At 45.3% G+C, this 23,000-nt stretch overlaps 1 protein-coding gene across 2 annotated transcripts in view; it reads right to left on the minus strand.

Annotated features, from left to right (window-relative positions):
* LOC144684514 (uncharacterized) overlaps positions 1 to 23,000 on the minus strand; it is a 117,667-nt gene that overhangs the window by 52,641 nt on the left and 42,026 nt on the right. The window contains exons 1-2 of one of the 2 annotated variants that reach the window (XM_078548374.1): positions 12,181 to 12,439; positions 9,245 to 9,326 (exon numbers count right to left, since the gene is read on the minus strand). The exons of the other annotated variant lie outside the window; for it this stretch is intronic. Of the exons in view, the coding sequence (XP_078404500.1) occupies positions 9,245 to 9,326; positions 12,181 to 12,388 (290 nt within the window). The 5' untranslated portion in view covers positions 12,389 to 12,439. Of the gene's footprint in view, positions 1 to 9,244; positions 9,327 to 12,180; positions 12,440 to 23,000 lie in introns of those variants that run through there. 2 annotated transcript variants of the gene reach the window in all.

Genomic DNA, 23,000 nt, shown 5'->3' on the forward strand with positions numbered 1-23,000 from the left:
CATCTCTAACATCTCACAGTTCACCACCCACTACTGTATAAGTGCAGTCTGCATTCTGTGTGCCAGGAGAGGGACATACATTGCATTTGCCCTGGCCAGAGAAGCAGGTAGAGGAAGCCCATGGCTTCTCCAGAACAGCAGGCTTCCCAATGGTGCAGGGTGCGACTGACTCCAAACATGTTACTTCGTGGGCATAAATGCAATGATGTGCCACAATCTTAAAGGGTTCCACTCCCTGAGTGTGCAGCTGGTATGAGACTATGCTCAGCGCACGTGCAAGTTAATATCCTGGCAGCAGTCACAATGCATTTACTCTGTGCAGTCTGCTGTACCATCAGTATTTCAGCCATCATGTCAAATCAGGGAATGGCTCCTGGATGACCAGGCAATCCATTGACCACTTGGCTTATAACTTTGGCGTGCAAACTAAATCTGGGCAGTATGCCACACAAGTGCCAGGCAAATACCATCTCCAACAAGACAGAATCTAACCATCTGGTCTTGATATTCAATGGTATTACCATCATTGAATCCCTCACCATCAACATCTTGGGGATTGCCTTTGACAGGAAACTTAACTGGATCAGCCATATAATACTGTGGCTACAAGAACAAGTCAGAGGCTAGGAATTCTGCAGTGAGTAATTCACTCCTGACTCCCCACAGCCTATCCACCATCTACAAGACACAAGCAAGGAGAGTGATGGAATACTGCCCACTTGACTGGATGAGTATATCTTAAATAATGCTCAATAAGCTTGACACCATCCAAGAGAAAGCAGCCAGCTTGATCAGCACCCTATTCACACCTTAAACATTCACTCCCTCCACCACAGGTGCATAGTAGTAGCAGTGTAAACAAGATGCACTGCAGTAACTCACCAAGGCTCCTTCGACAGCACCTTCCAAACCCACAACCTCTACTAAGAAGGGCTAAGACAGAAGACTGTGAGAAATGGAGGTTATTCTTATTAATATTTTTGGGGAATATTATGATATTCTGTTAAGAAGGCTGTGTGTCTGTGTGTGTGTGTTAATGGTTTAATTAAGTTGGGCAGAGATTACCAGGAGATAGGTTGTCTGGGAGGCTTAAACCTGAAAGGATAGATGTGTTAGGTTTGAGGTATAAGGGAATAGGTTGGATCGACCATTTGCATTTTTAGATAAGCTAATTTGTTTGAATATCAAAGGGAAGTCAGAGGTAACGAGAAACATGTTTGCATCTTGCAGGAGTTCCATAGGTAAACAGAAGAGGGTATATTACATTTTATTGACCCGAAAGCAAAGGCAAAATAGAAACATGAAAGGTGTTATATTTGGAAGAATGGGAGTTTCAAAGAGGTGTGAGAACAATGGAATGTGAGATGAAAGGGGGTAAAAAGGTATTTTAGAGTTACTGTGGAAAGCTTAAGGTAGCTTTGAGATGGATCTGGAGCTGGGAGCTGTTCACTGTAGCTCTAGGCTGGAAGAAGATGCAGTTTGAATCAACCATCCAGTCAAGCCAGAAAAGTCTTGGGCTACAAAAAGTCTGATTCTGAAGTCTTGGATTTCCACAGCAGAGTGGAAGAGAGTTTAAGAGACCATGTGGTAAGCCTTTATTAAAGCTACAGCAGTTTACCTTGGGTAATATTATTGGATTTTTATAGCTAAACATCTATAAGGGTGTGTTGCCTGGATGTGGGTCTGACCAAGTAGGGAGTCTTTTGGGGAAATGTTTTGTAAGACTAATTTTAACTGTGCAACTGTAATCTTGTGTGCTTAAGTTTTCTTTTATTCTTGTTAATAAAATTTTTAATTTATAAAATCCCAAAAGTGTTACTTGACTTCTTGCTGCTGAATAAAAAAGAAAAGCCAAATTTTCCTCTGGGATTTGGCTTGTGCAGCAATTAACATCAGCTGTGGTCATAACAAAACCTATGGGAACACTGCCACCTGCAATTTCCCCTGCAGGTCTGTCAACATCCTGACTTTGAACGATATCGCTATTCCTTTACCGTTGCTCGGTCACAAACCCGGAATGCATTTCTTAACAGGACTTTGTGTGCACCTACCTCACAGGGACCTTTAGGGTTTCAAGAAGGCAACCCACCACCACCTTATCAAGGGAAATTAGGGTTGGGCATTAAATGCTGTCCTTATCAGTGATGCTCAAATCCCAAAGCAGAAAACAAAGAATAGGAAGAAATTGGTTATTCTCAGCTTGGCAGGCTGTGACTAGTGGGGTACTGCAAGGATCAATACTTGGGGCCCAGCTGTTCACAATCTATATCAATGATTTGGATGTGGAGACAAAATGTAATATTTCCAAGTTTGTGGATGACACAAAACTGGGAATGTGTATTTGAGAATGATGCCAAGGGGCTTCAAGGGGACGTGGGCAGGCTTAATGAGTGGGCAAATAACATCGCAGATGGAATATAATGTGGATAAGTGTGAGGCTATCTACTTTGTTAGGAGGAACAGAGGTGCAGAGTATATCTTAAATGGTGAGAGATTGGGAAGTGTTGATGTTCAAAGAAACCTGGATGTTCTTGTTAATAAGTCACTGAAAGCTAACATGCAGGTGCAGCAAGCAATTAGGAAGACATATGGAGCAGTCACTAGTGGAGGCACTCACAGCCTCTTGCAATGGCATCATTCAGGTTTGGACCAGCCTCCTCCTTGGTTCAAGCTAACAGTGCAGCCTTGCAGTGCAGATTAGGAGAATGCTTGCGCCTAAGCTGAGAGCACTGCATGCAGTCCAGTGGGCAAAATACCGCCAATCGTTCAGGTGGAGTGGGCTGGAGTTGCTTGGAGTCTTGGGCAGCCATGCAGTGCACTAAACTCTGGCCATCCAACCAGCACTCTCCGGGATGCATTAAGAGGTCTTCAGACTTAACTGAGAAGTTCTTAGAATATCCATACTAAGCCAAACGTCTCTCTCTTTCATCCTGCAGGAGGAGTACATCAGGAGCATGGAGCCTGGTGGCCTAGCTATATGCCTCATGGCTTACAGAGAGCGGAGACGAAGAAGAAGAGAGAGACTGTGGCACCTGGCTAGGCAGAGGGAGGAGCAGCACCCCCAGGAAGAAGGGGTGGCTGGGGCTCCCGCACACGCCACTGAAGAACCATAGCGAGCCATCGCTGGTCGGTGCCTAGCTAGACCCAGGGTCTATAGATGCTGCCTTTCACTCCTGCAGATGACTGAGAACCAGTGTCGCCAAAGACTGTGCATGTCCATGGAACTGACTGGTCACATCTACCACTTGCTGCAAGATTTGGCGCCACGGGGACATGGAGGGCATCCACTGCCAGTGGCTGTGAAAGTGACCATGAAGCTAAATTTTTACGCCAGCGGCTCCTTGTCACGGATGTCATCTTTGCAAAGGCATATAATTTTTTGTATTTTGCCCAGGACCAGGAAAGCCAAGATACAAGAGCACTGGGATTTTCCCAGATCTCCGGTTTCCCACAGGTGTAGGGTGCCATCGACTGCACTCACGTGGCGCTCAGGTCTCCATGGCAACAAGCGACCAACTATGTCAACCGCAAGGGCTTCCACTCGCTGAATGTTCAGCTGGTGTGTGATCACCACAAACGCATTCTGCAGGTCTGTGCATGGTTCCCAGGGAATATCCATGACTCCTACACTCTCAGTTGGTCTCAGATTCCTGGTCTCAGTCTTCCAGGGTCCACAGAGGCTGCAGGGTTGGCTTCTTGGGACAAGGTCTACCCGTAGAGGATGTGGCTGATGACACCTGTGCAGCGACCTTGGACAATGAAGCTTATGCTGCAACTCGCATCTTGGTGGAACAAACCATCAGGATGCTGAAAATGAGGTTCTGGCGCCTAGGCCAGTATACTGGAGCCCGGCAACATAGTCCACAGAGGCTGCCACACATCGTTGTTACCTGCTGCACCCTTTACAACCTGATGTTGCAATGGGGAGAGGAGCGGGTTGAGGAGGAGATGGAGGAGCTAGAGGAACAGGATGAGGGTGAGGAGGTCCTTGAAATGCACCTGACCCTTTGTCAGCCTTCAGCACCTGACCCCTTCAGGAGCATAGCGTCACCGGTCACAGATGCTGAAGAGATGGGGGTTCAGCCCCACCTCAAAAGTGCTGAGAGCACACAGAGAAAATGATGGAACTTTGTGATGCCTCCCCACGATATTCTGGCAGCAATGACAAGAACCATCGAGGTGCAGGCATCAGTAATGTGTCAAGTGAGTGTGAAGCCGGACCATCACTTTGGTCCGAAGGCTGCACAAAGCACAGGGAAGAGGCTCAGGACACACCTGCCTTTACCTTGTGCAGGAACCAAGGTTTCACATCTGAGTGACACGAACACTGTTCATCAGAACAAGAAGCCATAGGCAGGGAGATATTCTTGGGAGTTTATTTACAATAGTGAACATTATGTACAAGTGATTTACACCCGTGCCCAGGCTGTGCAACTACAGCTTCTTAAACTTCCTAACCCTGCCACTATGTCTTGGTGCTCCCCCGACATCCACATTGGAGTTGGAGGCAGCCTGCTGAATGCTGTGCCCTGTCTGTGATGACCTTGATGGGTGTCCTCTGGAGGGCTGGGACCTGGAGGGCCCCAGCATGCTTTTGGGGTCCTGCTGTGTGGTAGTGGCTCCCTCTTCGGCCTGCAGCTGGAGCTGCTAGGGTCACAAGAAGAGAGGATTTGATGGGCTGAAACTCCTGGAGTTGCCTGGATGGATGGCCCTGGTGTGTGCACCTACTGATCCTCCAACCTATGGGTCTCCGAGGGCCCCTGGCTGATTCCTTGGGGGGGGGAAGGAGAAGTTAGAGTGAGATCGCTCTCGCATTGAGACTGTCGGAGGCCATCAATGGCATCAGTGACAGAGTTCAGCCTGTGCTGCAGTGAAGGACTGATGTCCTTGACCAAGGTCTCCATGGCAGCCGCCTCCTACCAATGCTGACCTCAGTGTGTTGACATGCCCATGCAATCACCTGACACTGAAGGCAGACAGACTCCTCCATCATGCCTTGCAATCTGAGGAGTGCAGCGGACATCCTGATGTTCCCAAACTTGCCTTTGGCGCCCCGGCATGAGGAAGTGGCGAGGTGACAGTGTTGCGAGTGAATGACAGCCCGCCTGTCACTGAAATGGCATGTTTCCTGGGAATGTATGATTAATGAAGCGGGATTGGGACGAAATGGCGTGAAAAGTCGCCATTGCGGCTGGCAGGTAAAATGTTCTTTTTCCCGGCCACTACCAAATTTAGTGCAAACCTGGGACGATTCCACCGTTGCAATTGAAAGCTAGTCTCAGTAATGGTAACCATGAAACTATTACAATTATTGTAAAAATTCATCAGATTTACTAATTCCCTTTAGGAAGAGGAATCTGTCATCCTTACCTGGTCTGCCCTACATGTGACTCCAAACCCACAGCAACATGGTTGACTCTTAAATGCCCTCTGAAATGGCCAAGCAAGCCACTCAGTTCAAGAGAAATTATGGATGAGCAACAAATGCTGGCCTTGCCAGTGACACCCACATCCATGAAATAATTTTTTAAAAAGTTATAGACTCCAGCAATTTCCTGACAACACAGTTGGCAGAAGGCTGATGTCTTTCACTGGGGGAGACTGTTTCTGGCCTTGAACAACTTCAAGCGCTGCTGGTCCTAAAAGGTTGGTTTCAGACTGTACCACTTCAACAGTCTGGGCTGGCTAGTATACAGGTAACAGCAAGGGCACTGATAGTGACTGTGCTCTCTACAGCCACTGTCAGTCTACTGGGGTGGAGACTGAGTAATCCTAGTGTTGGGCCAATATGGCATAAAAAGTCAAAAACTGTATGTATCAAAACTTTAGTCTTTTTGCTATTTTCAAAATGAATTTTCTGCTGAACTGAAAAAGATTGCTGCTACAACTCACATGACCACAGGATTGGCCCTTTGTTCTGGAAGTTACCAGCAGGAGTTACAAAAAGAAAAGAACCTTCCTCTCATCATTGTGGAATCTCTCACCCAATTGCAACAATATTATTATCAGGAAACCAGGGGACTCACAGATCGAAACTCGTTATTCCTGCAGAGCTGTTAACAGACTCATCTCACACCAGGACTGTCCAGGTCCATTTCAAAAGGGGACCACTGAGGGGACAATGGATGTCTTTTGCATCTGGACAAGCTTATCCTTCTAGCGGAGTCAGAGGGTCTGCCTAGACAATAGCTTCCTGACACAAGACCCTCAAGATGAATAGTAACTCTTTCAAAAGTTAATGGCTGGGACATTATCAATCCTGAAATCAAAGCCAATTCCAGACACTGGGTAAGCTTCCCTTTTGAGTTTATTGTGGTGAAAGAAAGTCACATGACTTGAATGACCATTTTGAAATCTCTATATTTCTTTGAGAACTAAGAAATCCTCAGTTTGTTGTTTAACATTCAACTGGTATCCATAATTATAACACTTTCTTTTTATTCTATTCCCCCTTACTCTGTGTGTGTGTGTGTGTGTGTGTGTGTGTATAGTGGAGTGGGATGTTGCAAACACTCTTCCCCCAGGTTTTGAATGTGAATAAACTAAACTTCTGAATTAACCATCACATGAGTTTGCCTGGAATTAATAGTAAATTGGATCACACAAACTGAGGGCTTGAGAAAACACGCCACAGCATACTTAAAAAAAAAATTCAAAACACCTTCTGCTTACGGACAGTTGTCGAGAGGAAAGGAGTACAGTTTGTCTGTCTCTCCTGTCTGTAACACTAGTAATCTGCTGCAGCACAGATAGCTGAACTGCAAGCAACCCTGCAAGCCCCTTTGAGCACTGGTATCTACAGCCATAATGGCTACAAGCTGGGCTTGCAATAGTAAGAATCTGAGATTTCATGACTTCAGCACTCAGATGTTGGGTGGCTACTTCTTGTGCTGTAATGGAAGCAGAGACAATGCCCATCAGACACTGTACATGGCTGAGTCCACAAGTGTGCTCATGGAGTTAGCTACACTTCCATGCTGGAAAGAAAGGGCTCCCAGCTCTGTACAAAGCCATATGCCAAGTTGGTGCTGGATTCCTCCATGTTCCTTGACTGTGACAGCAGGCTTTCTGGCAGGCCTACCAATGCACAAAGCATTTCATTGTGCATGCTCATCAGCCTTTTCTGCACTCCACCCAATCATAATCCTCATCTGGTTCTCTGCAGCAGAATGTGTCTGCAACCTTGCCCTCTGGGGAGCTGGCACCTGCACTGCCCTTTTCTCCCTGTTCTGGCTGCAGGACAATCATACCCAGTCACTGCCGATCTGCCCTCCATGTTACCCTTTGAAGTATGTGTAATGCCAATATTTGAGCTGGTGGTTGTGACTCTGAGTGAGTGGTGGCATTTATTCATCATCAGTCTCTTCTTTCTCTTGCGCTTCATACTCCTGCACCAATACCTGGTCAGGTGGCAATTCTTTGGTATTTGAAAGGAGGAAGGCACAGCATAGGTTTGCAGTGAGTGAAGTGGGGGAAAGCAAGAGGTGCATGCTTACATCCTCTGCAGCTTGAGAATTTGAAGAAATTGTGTGATGACGGAAATGATGCGAAAGGGCAGATTAGGTAGGAACACAGTAATCTTTGATCCTTTCAGTCCTACTTCAGCCAGGTTTTGATTATGACTACTCCAATTTTGGCAAGCACCACCTCCTCTATCATAGGACAAGGACATGCAGCCACTCCTGTTCCTCAACATTTAGGTGCATCAGTTTGTCCTGCAAGAGAGAGAAGTGTGTGTCACTGTGTGTGGAGCAATGTGTTGGGTGGCGTAGTTGTCATGGTTGAATAGCTGGTAGTGTGTGCACAGTATGACATGTGTGTGAGGTTTGCAGCATTGCTAAGTGTCTAAGGATGATGTGAAGCTATGAATATGACGTACGAATATGACGTATATTGCGAATGATGGAAATTGTTTGTAGGTGAGTGATGGGGTTGTGGTGCATTGAGCAGTATGAGAGATTGGTGCAGTTTTTGGATTGTGACATTTGAAGATGCATTCTCTGGTGTAAGCCATTGAATTTCCCATTGCCTTCTCAGAGTTTTAACTGGCCCCTTGTGGATAGAGAACCCCTCCATTCCATCCACCTCCCGCACCAAGCCTCCAGTGCTGTGTTGGAGAACTTTGGACCTCCTCTCTGCTGCATTGTGCCATTCCTGATAAAAGTCCCTTCTGCAATGAACCCAACACGTGCACCAATCGAAAAAGCCTTCCCTTTAAGAGAAGCAGGCTTTTATTTTATTCACCCTTGGGATGTGAGTGTCACTGGCAAGGCCCATAATTGCCTTTGAAAAGTAGTTTTAAGTATTGGTGGCTAGCTTGAATTCATGCTAGCCTCTCACAACTTTGCATTCCTTATTCAGATGTTCAGCCACTTAACAGCACACTTATTGCTGACTGAATGCTGCAATCATGCAGAAAGCTTTGTAATCATGTAAATAAACAGGTAGCAAGAAGTTTGTGTGCTGCCTGCATTGGAACAAACGGATGCGAATTAAACATGCATTACAAACCTAGTGTCGTTTTTGGGCCTTATCCAATTTTTCCTCTTAAATGTAAGAGATTTAGAACAGAGGGCAGGAGAAACCTCTTTACACAGAGTTTTGACGCTGTAGAATTCACTTCTGTGGTTAATGGTATGCAGTTGAATGAAGGGATTTGGATACAGGGTAGGTAATTAAGATTAGGACTAAGTGTTTCCCTTTCAGTCAAACAAAGAAATAGACTGAAATGGCCCATTTCCATGTTGTAACCTGTGTATTTCCATAAATAATGGAAACTTGAGCAAGATATCACAAGGCAACTAGCACTATGGGATTATACTTTAGAATTGCCATATTTAAGCAAGGAGGGAAATAAGTTAATAGACAAAGAAAGAAGCAGAAAATGAAAAACAACAGATGGGGTGTAGTATGCTGCCTATCTGGTACACTATGAAGTCAGTGCCCTTCAACTTGCTGTACTATCTGAGAGAAGCATTGATACAATTGAAAACAGCTAAGGTAATCAGCATCCATACAGTACAAGCAGAAACTCAATGCTAAGCTTTTAATCATGCCTATTAGAACACTTTTAAGATGGACTCACACTGAACAACTTTGTGGTCTCCCTCACTGGAAGCTTAAAACTAGCAGTTTCCCCATGGAGTAGCCTATGTACTGATAGAGGAACGTCCTGAGCTATATTACTTTGCAGAAGTATTTGCCTTTGGCCTGATAAGTATGTACAGTGTTTCAGTATCATTACCTGCCCTGCCGCCTCTCTTTTGGATGGATTTGATTAGCTAATTGTTCTCTGAAGAGGTGAGTCCATGGTTGTGGGAATCCTACTGCAAAAAAAAGTTCAGTGTGAAAGACCTTCTGACAAATTCAGGGCAGGTGTAAAATGTAATCTGTATCTTGGTGGCCGCAAAACTGCTAGTGTTGCTACTTTATAATACTATGCAGTTCCTTCATCTGATTATGGATAGCAGGTGCACTATTCTTTGAACTATGCATAGCTGCTGAAAAGTTTTGTTTCCAGCAATTTAGAAGATAGCAATTGTAACTCTACTATTCAAAAAGGGAGGGAGACAGAAAGCGGGAAACTACAGGCCAGTTAGCTTAACATTTGTCATAGGGAAAATGTTAGAAGCTATTATTAAAGAAGTTATTGCAGGCCACTAGGATAATTTCAAGGTAATCAGGCAGAGTCAACATGGTTTTGTGAAAGGAAAAGTATGTTTAACCAACTTATTGGATTTCTTTGAGGAAGTAGCATGAGATGTGGATAAAGGGGAACTGGTGGATGTACTGTACTTAGATTTCCAGAAGGCATTTGATAAAGTGACATATTGAAGGTTATTGTGTAAAATAAAAGCTCATGGTATGGTGGGGGAGGGGGGGGGGGGGGGTGACATATTGGCATGGGTAGAAGATTGGCTGGCTAATAGGAAGCAGAGAGTAGGCATAAATGGGTCTTTTTCAGGTTGGCAAGATGTAACGAGTGGTGTGCCACAGGGATCAGTGCTGGGGCCTGTTTACAATTTATATAAATGACTTGGGTGAAGGGATGGATGGGATGGTTGCCAAATTTGCTGATGACACAAAGATAGATAGGAAAGTAAGTTGTGAAGAGAACATAAGGAGGCTATAAACAGATACAGATAGGTTAAGTGAGTGGGCAAAGATCTGGCAGATGGAGTATAATATGGGAAAATGTGAAATTGTCCATTTTGGCAGGAAGAATAAAAGAGAGACATATTATCTAAATGGTGAGAGATTGCAGAGTTCTGCAACACAGAGGGATCTGGGTGTCTTAGTGCATGAATCGCAAAAGGCTAGTATGCAGGTACAGCAAGTAATTAGGAAAGCTAATAGAATGTTATCTTTTATTATGAGGGGAATTGAATACAAAAGTAGGGCGATTATGCTTCGGTTATACAGAGCACTAGTGAGACCACATTTGGAGTACTGTGTACAGTATTGGTCACCTTATTTAAGGAAGGATGTAAATGCATTGGAAGAAGTTCAGAGGAGGTTTATCAGACTAATACCTGGAATGGGCAGGTTGTCTTATGAGGAAAGGTTGGGCAGGCTAGGTTTGTATCCGCGGCTTGATTGAAACAAATAAGATCTTGAGGGGTCTTGACAGGGTGGATGTGGAGAGATGTTTCCTCTTGTGGGAGAATCTAGAACTAGGGATCACTGTTTAAAAATAAAGAGTTGCCCATTTAAAATGGAGATGAGATGAAATTTTTTCTCTAAGGCTCAGGAGTCTTTGGAACTCTTCCTGAAAAGGTGGTGGAAGCAGAGTCTTTGAATGTTTTTAAGGCAGAGGTGGATAGATTCTAGGCAAGCAAGGGAGTGATAGGTTATCAGGGGTTGGCAGGATGCAGATTGAGGTTACTATCAAATCAGCCATGATCTTATTGAATGGCGGAGCAGGCTCTAGGTGCCAAATGGCCTACTCTTGCTCCTTGTTCGTGTGTTCGTATGTTTAAAAATGTCTATTTTCAAAGCTTTTGTGGGCATTAAAGGGAACAACTCATATTAATACAGTGCCTTTAATTGAATAAAACATCCCAAGGTTCTTCATCAGGGAATTATAAAACAAAAGATGACACTGAGATACTAGGGCAGATGGCCAAAAGTTTGGTAAAAGACGTAGTTTTAAGGAGCAGCTCAAAGGAGGAAACAGGTAGTTAGAGAGTTGGAGGGATGTAGGGAGGGAATTCCAGAGCTTGTGGCCTAGGCTGCTGAAGGGATTGTCACCAATGGTGAGGCAGTTAAAATCAGAGATGCTCAAGAGGCCAGATTAGATGAACCTAGATATCTTGGATGGATTGTGGGGCTGGAGGAGATTACAGAGATAGAGAGGGGTAAGACCATGGGGAGACTTGAAAACATGGGTGAGAATTTTAAAATTAAGGCATTGCTTGATGGGAAGCCAATGTAGGTCAACAAAAGAGTTGATGAGTAAACAGGACTTGCTGTGAGCAAGGACATGGGCAGCAGAGATTTGGATGGCCTCAAGTTTAAGGAGGGTAGAATGTGGGAGATCAGCCAAGAGCCTGTTGCAATAGTTGAGTCTAAAGGTAATGAAGGCATGGAAGAGAGTTTCAGCAGCTAATGAGCTGAGGCAGGAAAGGAACCAACTGATGTTACAGAAGTGGAAATAGGCATCTTAGTGAAGATGTGGAAATGTCTTTGGAAGCTCATCTTGGAGCCAAATATGACACGAAGGTTGAGAACAGATTGGTTCAGCCTCAGACCGTTGCCAGAAAAAGGGTTTGAATTGGTAGTTAGGGAATTGAGTTTTTATCAGGAACCGAAGATCATGGCTTCCATTTTCCCAATGTTTAGTTGGAGGTGGTAGTGAGGTAGAGATGGGTGTCATCAATGTATGTGAAGACTAGCACTGTTTTCAGATGATATTGCCAATAGGTAGCATGTAAATGAGAAAAAGGAGAAGGGGCAAGGATAGATCCTTGGGGGACACCAGAGGGAACGGTGCAAGAACAGGAAGAGAAGCCTTTGGAAACGATTCTCTGGCAATGATTAGATAGATAAGAATGGGACCAGGTGAGTGCTTTCCGACCCAGCTGGACATAATTGCTGATATCCATAGCACAACAGACAAAACCACTGTTTTGTTTAGTGGAACTTGACAGATAAAACTGTACAAAGTCCATAAAAACTCACCCTCTGATGGATCCAATACTGAAAATACTTCAGTGTCCTGCTTGTTTAATCTCTTGTAGAGATTTATGTAGAAATGTTGTTTAATTACTTTCTGAAACTGCTGAGTTGTCAGTACGGGAGCCTGGGATCTTAGCATCACGTCCACATCACCTGGCTGGGAGAGAAACTGATTATGATCCAAGGTCCATCCTGTCCATCTTTGTTCCATTCAAGTGAGCAACATTTAATATTCTCAATCAATTTCAACATATAAAGAGTTGCTTTTGTTACCTTTGGTGTTGGGAATAATTCCTGCCACTGCATTTTTCTTGGGGCCTTCCGCTTGGGGGCAGCTTAGGCAGCTGTCTGTTTCAGGTGGGAGCACAGTTTTAATCACGATTCTATGAGATACAAAGACCCCTGATGCAATATTAAGGGACCAATGAAAGGAGCGAGTGCTGTGTCCACTCTGTCAATTGGTACTAGCCATTATCTAATTGAATGGCAGAACAGGCCCAAGGAACTGATGGCATACCCCTGTAACCAGGCATTAAGTAGTCTTATGAGTGGTTGTTAAATGGCCTGTGCACACAAATGTTCAGATCTTACTTTTGAACATATTCTCTTTGCGATGTTCGGTGCTGTATAATTGGACATCTCCCTGAATTGACATCGCCTTTTGCATAATATCATTCCATTTGGTGTCACCACTTCGTATGATGTCAGCTCTTGACACACCTTAGCTATTTTAACTGTAAATGAGGTTCCCTTTGTTGGACATAGAACCTAAAACTTTTGTCCTATGATCAAATTTGGCAATTCTTTACCTGCATGTTGGTCATGCACATCCTTCATTCTCACTTGTTTTTCCAATAACTTGTGTCGTACAGTTGAAAACTTGGATTGCTGATAGCTTGGAAGTGTCATTCAGACTTGCCTCCGAAACATAAGTTCAGCTGGTGATGTCATGAAGAGATATTAATGGCTATAATGTTATTGGAAATTATTTTTAAATAGAATTGTCTTTAAATAGAATTATGTGTCTTAATTGATTAAAGCCAGCTAGTCTGGGTGCTTTGATGTATAGAAAGTAGGAGGTTTGAAATGGTAATTAGATAAACATGGAAAAGTTTAGAAACAAAAAGTACCAAGGGGGCAATTTGCATTTTTAAGTAATCCATTCAAAAGAAAGGGTTAAATCTTGCACTTAGCTGGAAGACACCGAGCAATGTGTTTATATTACTAATAAAATTCATGGGATGAAAATGTTATTGTTAGAAGATGTGACGTTAAAAGCCTAGGATACAATGGAAAATTTGCATAGGAAAAGCTAGGTATAAATAGAAAGGAGTTTGTGTGTGTAAAGCAGAGGCATTTAAGATCTAACCAGCTTGTAAGCCTACAGCTGTGTCTGCAAAGGAACTAAATTGCAAGGAACCTCATTTTGAATTTGTAAGGTCAAATGTTCTTTGCCTGGTGTCTGTTTGAAGTGTATGGGTTATTGTTGCCTTGGTGAAGTTTTACCTGGGAGTGAATAATTTGGGGATTTGTTTAAAAGCTATTATGGTAGTAATTTGAGACATGTATGTATTTAATTTGTTAAATTAATAAATGTTTAATTTAGTTTTATATAAAAACCTTCTTGAGGCTTGGTGGTCTTATTCCTGAATTCAGAGCTGCATCTCAAACATACCAATTGAAAGTATAGGTTATGGCAGTTGTTCAAGTTTCCCTTTGGGATTTAAGCAATTCAGCTTTTACCAATTGCTGTGTCATAACGGTGAAGGTATACATGCACTCAGTGGTATTGCCTTTAGATGTACCTTTGCAATGTGGAAATCTTGCTTTTTTCCTGGCACTTAATAATCAAAGACTTAACAGTGCCGTTCATTCACTCTGCTTGGCCATTTGATCGAAAATAATGTGGCCATGATGTAACATGATCAATGACCCACTTCGCGCGCACGTCTTGAAATGGCTTGCCCCATGTACTAAAGACTGTTGTCAGAGACAATTCTTGTGGCATCCCAAACAAAGTGAAAATGGCACTCAGTGTACTGGCAATGGCTGCACTTGACATAACGTGTAGTTGTCTAATGAAACTTGAAAAAATTGTCCATCACTAGTAGAAAGTCATCACTACGAACATTAAATAAGTCTGCAGCAGTATTGCTCCATGGGTGTGAAGGAATCTCGTGAGGTATCAATGACCCTTTGTGCTGGCTGACACACATTGTGCATCCTCACAGTCTTCTCTATATCACTGCTGATCCCTGTCCATTATACGGTTTCTCTTGCCAGAAGTCTAGTGAATATTACACCTTGGGATATTCCTAATTCATTTTTGTAGGCCCAAATGGTTTTAAGGTTTCCTGGAATGTATCAGGCCAACCTTCGATTATGGTTTTCCATAGTGCCTGGAGTACTGGGTCTTTGGATGTCTCCTCTTATAATCGTTGACATTTGTGTTGCCCAAAACTCATCAAATTGACTTGTAACGCATCTTCAACTTCTTATTTAGTAAATTGACTTTGCAAGTCCAATGAAACATGCATTCTTTGATGGATTCGGCAACATGCTCAAGGTGTCTGAAATAACCTTACAGATAATATGGTCCTATTCCATTTTGTCCAGTTCAGCTTTAATTTGTCTTGGCTATTAACATTGCATTTTGTCAGAGAGTTTATTGACAGAATTCCATCCTCTCAAGACTGCATCCCCTTTAAAACTGCTGCTTGTGTTGAACCGGTCTGGGTATTTAGATTTCAAGTCAAGGACTGACTCAAAGGGGTTGTTCTTGATATCTGATATCGCCACTTGTACCTTATTGATCCCATGAACAGTAAAACGCTTGAAGTGGTAGGCCTGCTATAGCTGGACCTTGTGTATTAATGAGATAAAATAACTGTGACGACCATGCTGATTGATTGTAGCCGCACGTCAGTGTCATTGTACCAATGCAATAAATCCATTATATGCCATTAACTGAGCTGTAGTTTGTTTTACCACTGTCTTCCAGTGTTGGAGGTACGCACCTTCAGTAGCCTTAGGCGAAGGACATTGACACTCGTCCCAGTTTCAATTTTGCTCCTCAATGTGTGCTCTCCAATATTCCTAGGACACACAATGTTAATGGCTGCAAATGCTTCCAATGGTGTGGTTGCATCTATGGGCTTGGCAATGCTTACATGCTTGCTCATTTTCCTTTGTTAGAGCTTGAACCAAACATTCTGAACTGGGTTTTTTACATTTGGCATGCCCAATGCCCTTTGATACCACATGCCTTCCAGTGATCCTGGTATGCTGGACAGCTTCTTGGTGGCTGAAAAAGTCCAATCTTCTACACAGTTTGTTCGGTTTAGCAATCTTGGCTACTGTACCAATGAAGCGCATCTAGTGCTTGCGAACTCTGTCAGCCTACAAGGATAGCTTTGCATTTATGCCTGCCTTTTAATAAAGCGTCAATGTCTTCACCTTTTGGCTTTTATTGGAGCTCCTTTTGAAAAGCTTCAATGGGTGTTGATGCTATTACCAACTTTGCAATTCTTTCAGATAACTCAGATTCGGAAAAGTCTCAGTCCATGCCTTTGCTCTGCAGTTGACAAATTGGTCGATATATTCTTTCATGGCTGCCTGTACGACGCAAATTCCAACCGATGAATGCTGAAATTGACTTTCACATGTAGTTGGTCTTTACTTTGGTCCACATTTTCTGAGGGTCCTTCTGATCATCTTCAGGTAAGCCTGAGGTATTCAGCCTATGAAGTCTTTTGTTTCCAGTAGCTACCTTAATTTCGACTGCTTGCTTATCTGGTCCTGATACAGCAAAATCAAGGAACCACAGCAATATTCGTTGTTTGAAAAGTTTGAATTCAGAAAGAATATCCACTGTTTTTCAATTTATACATGGGAATTTTACCAACATCCTGGGATTTTCTGCGATTTCCTAGATAGGAAGAAGCTTTCCTCCACAGTGAGGTTGCAAAATATTGTAGGCCTGGCTGCCTGCAGTAATTTTCGTTGCCGCACACTGTTTCTGAACTCTATGGCACTGCAGGTCTGTGGCGTTGCTGCCCCAATTTGCATGCCCCATGTATTAAATGGTATTTTGGCATGAACACCACCATGATGCCTCAAATATCTGTAATAGCTGTGATGGCTTTTTTCAGCCTCTTTTTAAGCCTGCCTTTGAATTGACCTGCACTGGAATAGCCCAAAGAAAAACGACTGATTGCGCACCTTTACTACCGATCTTATGCATAGTTACTCACTGTTCCCAATGGAATATTGCTTGCAGATAGTGCTTCACCTCTTGGACCCTCTGGCAGCCGGTGCTTCCTTCACAGACTGCTGGTTTAATCCCAAGTTGAATCTGATTCTCCAATGATGTTCTTTGCATCTTTGCCGTTCCTAATTTCAAAAAGCTGAGGGTTTTCTTTATTAAACTCAACGCACTGCTGTTATGATGCACATGGTGATCTTCAGATATGTAGGATCTTGAAGAGTCATTGAAGCTGCAACAATTTTGCATATGTGGAGCTTCAATTCTTCAGATCTTCCAAGTCCCAAATGTTGCTACCACATTTGTGCCTTAAAAGTTTACAATCTTGGAATTCACATCAGCTACCACCATGTTGTGCTTCTTTCTATCCTTCAAACACAAACTCACCAATCATTCAGGTAGGACTGGTAAACTATATCGTGACACAAAAACAAAAATAGCTGGAAAAACTCAGCAGGTCTGACAACATCTGCGGAGAGGAATACAATTAATGTTTCGAGTCCGTATGACTATTCATCAGAACTAAGGAAATATAGAAATGAGGTGAAATATATGCTCGTTGAGGGGGGTGGGACAGGTAGAGCTGGATAGAGGGCCAGTGATAGATGGAGGCAAAGAAGAGATTGCCAAAGATGTCATAGACAAAAGGACAAAGGGGTGTCGATGGGCTGAATGGCCTACTCCTGCTCCTTGTTCATGTGTTATAAATGTTACATGCATTCAGAAACACAGGCCAGAATTTTCCTGTTGGCATGTGTCCCAACGTCACTGCTTGCTATTGCGATATTTCGTTGGGTGGGTGCGTGATGATATCCGATGCACGCCCGCTATCAATTAACCGACCACTTAAGGTCCTTGAGGCACCAATTGATGGCGATTTTTCAGCTCTTGTGTGATCTTTGGGTCGGCGTACGGGCGCAACGGGCAGGCGGGTAGGACACATTTGTATAAACCTCATCCACGGGTGGGATAAGAGGGCTCAGTGGGGTCACGAGTGTGCTCTGGCAAATATTGATTTTTCAAAGTTATTGATACTTGCCTGTGTGATCTGCAACACTTCAAAACGCATACCAGCTGCTTGGTCTGGACTCACAACCTTCAGGTCAACACTCTGCAGTGAGGAATCACTTTTGGGCCTGTAGGTTTCAGGAAGCCTTCCCTTAGCCTGGGAATGGGAGCTGAACTCCCCACTGGAGGCACCTCCTCTGAAGAGGAAGGGAGGGCTAGAAGGGGGAGGAGGCCAGGAGTGCACATTCAGCCTCCAGGGGAGCCACCTTTGGGAGGACAGGCACAGGCATAAGGGGCGCAGGGCCAAGAGGTGGTCCAAGGTGGAAGAGGCCGCAGAAGACACCACTATCCTGCTGCCAGGGTATACAGGCGGCGAAGCAGCTACCTCAATATGTCTGAGGTGCAGTGCCGAAGGAGACTCTGTCTCTCAAAGGAGACAGTCAACTATATCTGTCAGATGATTGGGCTTGAGATCTCTGTGAACTGTGTGGACGGGCATCCCATGCCAGTGGCTCTATATGTCACAGCTGCCCTCAACTTCTATGCCTCTCACTTTTTCCAGGAGTCGGTGGGTGATCTTTGCAGTGTCTCCCAATCAGCTGTCCACACTTGATTCAAGCAGGTTACAGACACTCTGTATGCATTGACCTTCATCAACTATCGTTGGGACCAGGGAAGCCAGACACAGCGAGCCAGAGACAAAAACAAAAATTGCTGGAAAAACTCAGCAGGTCTGACAGCATCTGTGGAGAGAAAGATAGAGTTAATGTTTCGAGTCCGTATGACTCTTCTTCAGAACAGCGAGCCAGAGGCTTCACGGCGATTGCTGACTTCCTCCACGTCCAGGGTGCGATAGACTGTACAGGTGTGGCCATCAAGGCGCCAGCAGGTGAGCCCGGTGCCTTCGTCAACAGGAAGGGCTTCCACTCCATGAGCGTGCAGATAGTGTGTGATCACAGGATGCTGATTCTACAAGTCTGTGCAAGGTACCCAGGTAGCTCCCACGATGCCTACATCCTCAGACATTCTCAGATGCCAGGGCTCTGCAATGGTCACTGGCATCTTTGTGTGAGTGTTCTGCAGCAGCGGGGTGAGGAGGCACTGGAGCCCTGCAATGTCCCATTCTGGTTGGGGTGGGCCGTCCGTGAAGAGAATCCAGGTACAAATAGCACTAATCAATGCCCTTCTCTCCTCTTCAGGAGAAGAATGCACATCATGCCGCCGAGCGGGTGAGAACTGGCAGCGGGCCGACCCAGTTGGCAATTCTCAGCCGCTTCGAGCAGGAGGCCAAGATTTGGAATGTGGGTGAGGGTGGGGTGCCACGGGCAGGTATGTTTGCCCAGCAGCGAGGTCACCATTGTTTTCCCAATAGCCATGGCAGTGTTGAATGTTCAGTGATTGAAGTTTGCAACATGGCTTGACCATTGCTTATGGAAGGATGAGCGCATAATGATCCGGGGGACAGGGATGCACATTGACATTGTCTCCACGTTAACTGATCCAATGTCCTTGTTCTTCCTTTCAGCTTCAGCAGAGCAGGGCCAGGAGGAGGAGCGGCAGAGGCCCCCTCTCACACCTGAGGGCCCTGAAGTCACGGACTCACCGGCGCCACACCATCTCTGTCAGGCAGGCACCAGCGCAGATACAACCACCTCGGTGGGAATTAGAACATTGGCTAGTGTCCCGGAGCACAGCGGTGAGGGCACTTCACAATTGCTGGAGGAGCTGGCAGAGACAGGGAGTGCCCATGGTGCCAGCGGTCGGAGGACTGCAGGGAACCAGGCACATGCTCGGTTGGTGCCTAATGATATGCCTCTGGAGTCGTCCGCGACGCAGCAAACGCAGGAATTGTGGCCGGGTGTGTGGGAGCATCTGGTGGAGATACATGAGGCTATGCTTGGCTTGGTGTCCGTGGTGGAGGAGTCTATGCGAACTATCGCCGAAGCAATGAGCTTCATGGCCAAGCGCCATGCGTTCTCCATGGAGAAAATGGCGACTTTCATGGAGAGGCTCCTCCAGGAGACCAACCAGGGTTTCCTGGGGATGCGCTCAGGCCAGCAAGCCCTCACATCAGCGGTGACTTCAGCTGGTCAGTGCCAGTGTGGGAGATGGTCTGGGCACTAAGTTTCCCAGCTCAGTGCCCATCCATCCACGGTGAGCAGGGAGGTCCGAAGTGACCTCACGTCAGTGCAGCAGCTGCCTGTCATCTCTACGGGCTCCTCTCAGGGCGCTCCGGATGAGGGTGGCAGCTCCTCCGCCCCTCTGTCAAATGCTGCCTACATCACATTAGGCACCACACGGCCTAACCTTCCACAGCAAGGAGGCACAAGCACGTGGAGCGCAGAGGACAGCAGACGCCACCTTGAAGCTCCCCTCCCAGCATGTCATCACCCTGACTTTGACATGTCCTGGAGTTCCAGCACTGCGCCTCGGTGCAGCTCCTTCAGGTTGCCCCCAAAACAGTAATGTGGGTCTCTGTACCACATGCTGTGGGTGCAGAGCCCATCTCTTCACCACCCTCTCAGGGTGACCTCAGCATGGGCAATATCTGCTGGCCCACCCAGCGAAGGACACATGCCGTCAATGATTCAATGCAGTCATTACACTCAGACTTGGGGGTGAGAGTGGGGAGGAGGGGTGGGTGCCAGGGGGGGAAAGCCTACCTGCTGGGTTAAGTGACCAATGCCAAAATGGTACTCACCCTTCCTGAGCGCAACAGGTCGTTGAAGCGTTTGCGATACTGGATCTAGGTGTGCCGCACCACGTCGCGGGAGCTCACAATCTCCGCCACCACCTCCCAGGCATGTTTGGTCATGCGGGGGGGGGGTCTCCCCCTCCCATGCTGGGGTACGAGCACCTCCCGCCATGCTGCCACCTCCTAGAGGAGGGCAGCAAGGCAATCATCAGAAAAACGAGGGGCACAGTGCCCCACTGCCCTACCCTCCTGCCTGGCCTCCAGCAGCGCTCTGGGGAGCCCATCCATTGGCCATGATTCACAGCCTTTGAAAGGCTGCAGGAGCTTTTTAAAACAGGCTGCTGGGTCGTCATTGCAGTTCCGCCACCGCCCGCTCACTCCCGCTGTCCTTGCTGGGAGCTGTGATTCACGCTGGGTGGGACTTAATTGGCCCGGCCGCTTAAAATGGTGGCACGGACCTGATCATGGGCAGCGATCAGGTCCGCGCCCGCCCGCGTCCACTCCCGCACCACCTACCTGACAAGCAGAAAATTCTGCCCACAGTCTTTAGTTCTGTCTGTTTACTACTTTTGTAATCTCTAGCCTTATCTGCTGGTTGACTCTTGGGTTTGTACACTCTATCCCTTCCTGCCACATTCTGATCATCATTTCCCTTATTCTGACCTTGTTCTCTTGCCTGGTCTTCTCCATTTAATTGATCACATCTTCCCAAACTTTATCCCTTGCCTTCACAATTTAGTTTAAAGTCCTCTCTACCTCCCTAGTTATACTCCGTCCCAACAGTACAGCTCCCACTTTCCCAAGTATTGGTGCTAGTGCCCCATGAATCGGAACTCATTTCTCCCACATCAATCTTTGAGCCACACGTGTAACTTTCCAATTTGATTTACTCTACGACAATTTGCTCAGAGCTCAGGTAGTAATCCAGAGATTATTATATTTTGAGGTTCTGCTTTTTAATTTAGCCCCTGGCTGCTCATACTCAATCCCTCAGCAGAACCTGTTCCTAGTTCTACGTATGTCGTTGGTACTACATGAACCATGACCATCAGATCCTCTCCCTCCCACTGCAAGTTACTTTCCAGCACAGAGGAGATGTCCCAAACCCTGGTAGTGGGCAGGCAGCACAGCCATCTGGACTCTAGCTCTTGCCTGCAGAGAACTGTGTCTAACCCCTGACTATACTGTCCCCAACTACCACTACATTCCTATTAACTCTCCCCACTTGAATGGTTTCCTGTACCATGGTCAGTTTGCTCATCCACCCTTCAGACACTGCTTTCATCCGTATAGGCTTCAAAAGCCTTGAACCTGTTGGACAATTGCAAAGGCTGAAGCTCCTCCACTTCTACCTTTTGGTTCCCATATCTGCCTAATTCGCAGTCATACCCTCCTGTTCCTGACCGCTGACCAAATCAGAGGACATTATCCTAAGGGGTGTGACTGGTACACAGTATCCAGGTAACTTTTCCCCTCCCTGATGCAATGCAGTGTCTGAAGTTTGGCATCCAGCTCAATGACTCTGAGCCGAAGCTCCTCAAGCCACAGATGCTTACTGCTGACATGTTTGGCCTGGATTACCGCAGCATCTCGGAACACCCACATTCTGCAGTCGCAACACAACACCTACATTATCATTTTTATTATGCGTCAATTAATTTAATTTTGACTAATTTACAATTAATAAACACTGCTACTCCCAATAATCTTTACTCCTGCTAGTAAACCTTACAACAACTAATAAGACCATAAAATTAACGTATAAGTTGGACGAGTTTTGAAGCTAATTGAGAAAAACATTCACAAACCAATCACTTACCTGTTTTCCTGTGATGTCACACTTTCATTTCTCTCAGAACGCGGCCGCTCCGCTCTAGAGCCACAGACTCGATTGGATTGTTCATCTAGGTGGTGGTTAATGCCTCTGGATCCTCTTTTCATTTGCTCTTCTAGGTGCTGGTTACTGCCTTGAGGTCCTCTTTTTGCTGCTCTTCCCTTCTGTATTCCCTTACATTGTTTGTTTTTCCAAATACATTACCTCACACTTCTCTGAACTGAACTCCATTTGCCACTATTTCATCCATTTGACTTGTCCATTGATATTTTCCTGCAGTCTACAGTTTTCTTCATTATCAGCCACACAAACAATTTTAGTATCATCTGCACTTCCTATTTCAGATTGTTTGCATTTTAACCTCAGACACGGCCCCAGCCCACTCATTTTTGGGAGTTAAGGTTCAGCTCTCATCTCTGGTTAGGGAATGGGAAACATACTCACTGTGTCTGCCCCTGATCATTAAGCTGCTAGTCAGACTGAAAATGCATGTGTGGAAGTCAACCTAAGACAGGATCAGGACAGCCTGCAACATTCAATGTCTAGGCTCATGTATGAGGAATGATCACTTAGGTGAGGTACCGAAGGGTGATGGGAACTCTGAAGCCATACCCTGGCTAGAATCAGCATCTTTAGAAGAGGAAGAAAACTGCTGAAAAACAATAATTGACAACAGAACATTTATAGCGAGTGCAGTAAACATGTGCCTGCAATTTCTGTGCTCTTTAAACAATGTTGCTGTGTAATTTCAGTGGGAGATTTATGGAAACTCAAAAAACAGCACAGGGAAATTTTTGTATATTTCTCCAGTGTCCACCCCCAGTGTCCCAGAAGTCTTGATTTATAATTACTGTAGGTATTTTTAAAAATTCTTTCATGGAATTGGGTATCACTGGCAAGGCCAGCATTTGTTGCCCATCCTTAAATACCCTTGTATTGAGTGTCCTATTAGGCCATTTCAGAGGGCAGTTGAGAGTCAACTACATTGCTGTGGGTCTGGAGTCAAATGTAGACCAGAGCAA

Source organism: Cetorhinus maximus, chromosome 9, assembly GCF_964194155.1.
Source record: "Cetorhinus maximus chromosome 9, sCetMax3.hap1.1, whole genome shotgun sequence".
NCBI lineage: Eukaryota > Metazoa > Chordata > Chondrichthyes > Lamniformes > Cetorhinidae > Cetorhinus > Cetorhinus maximus.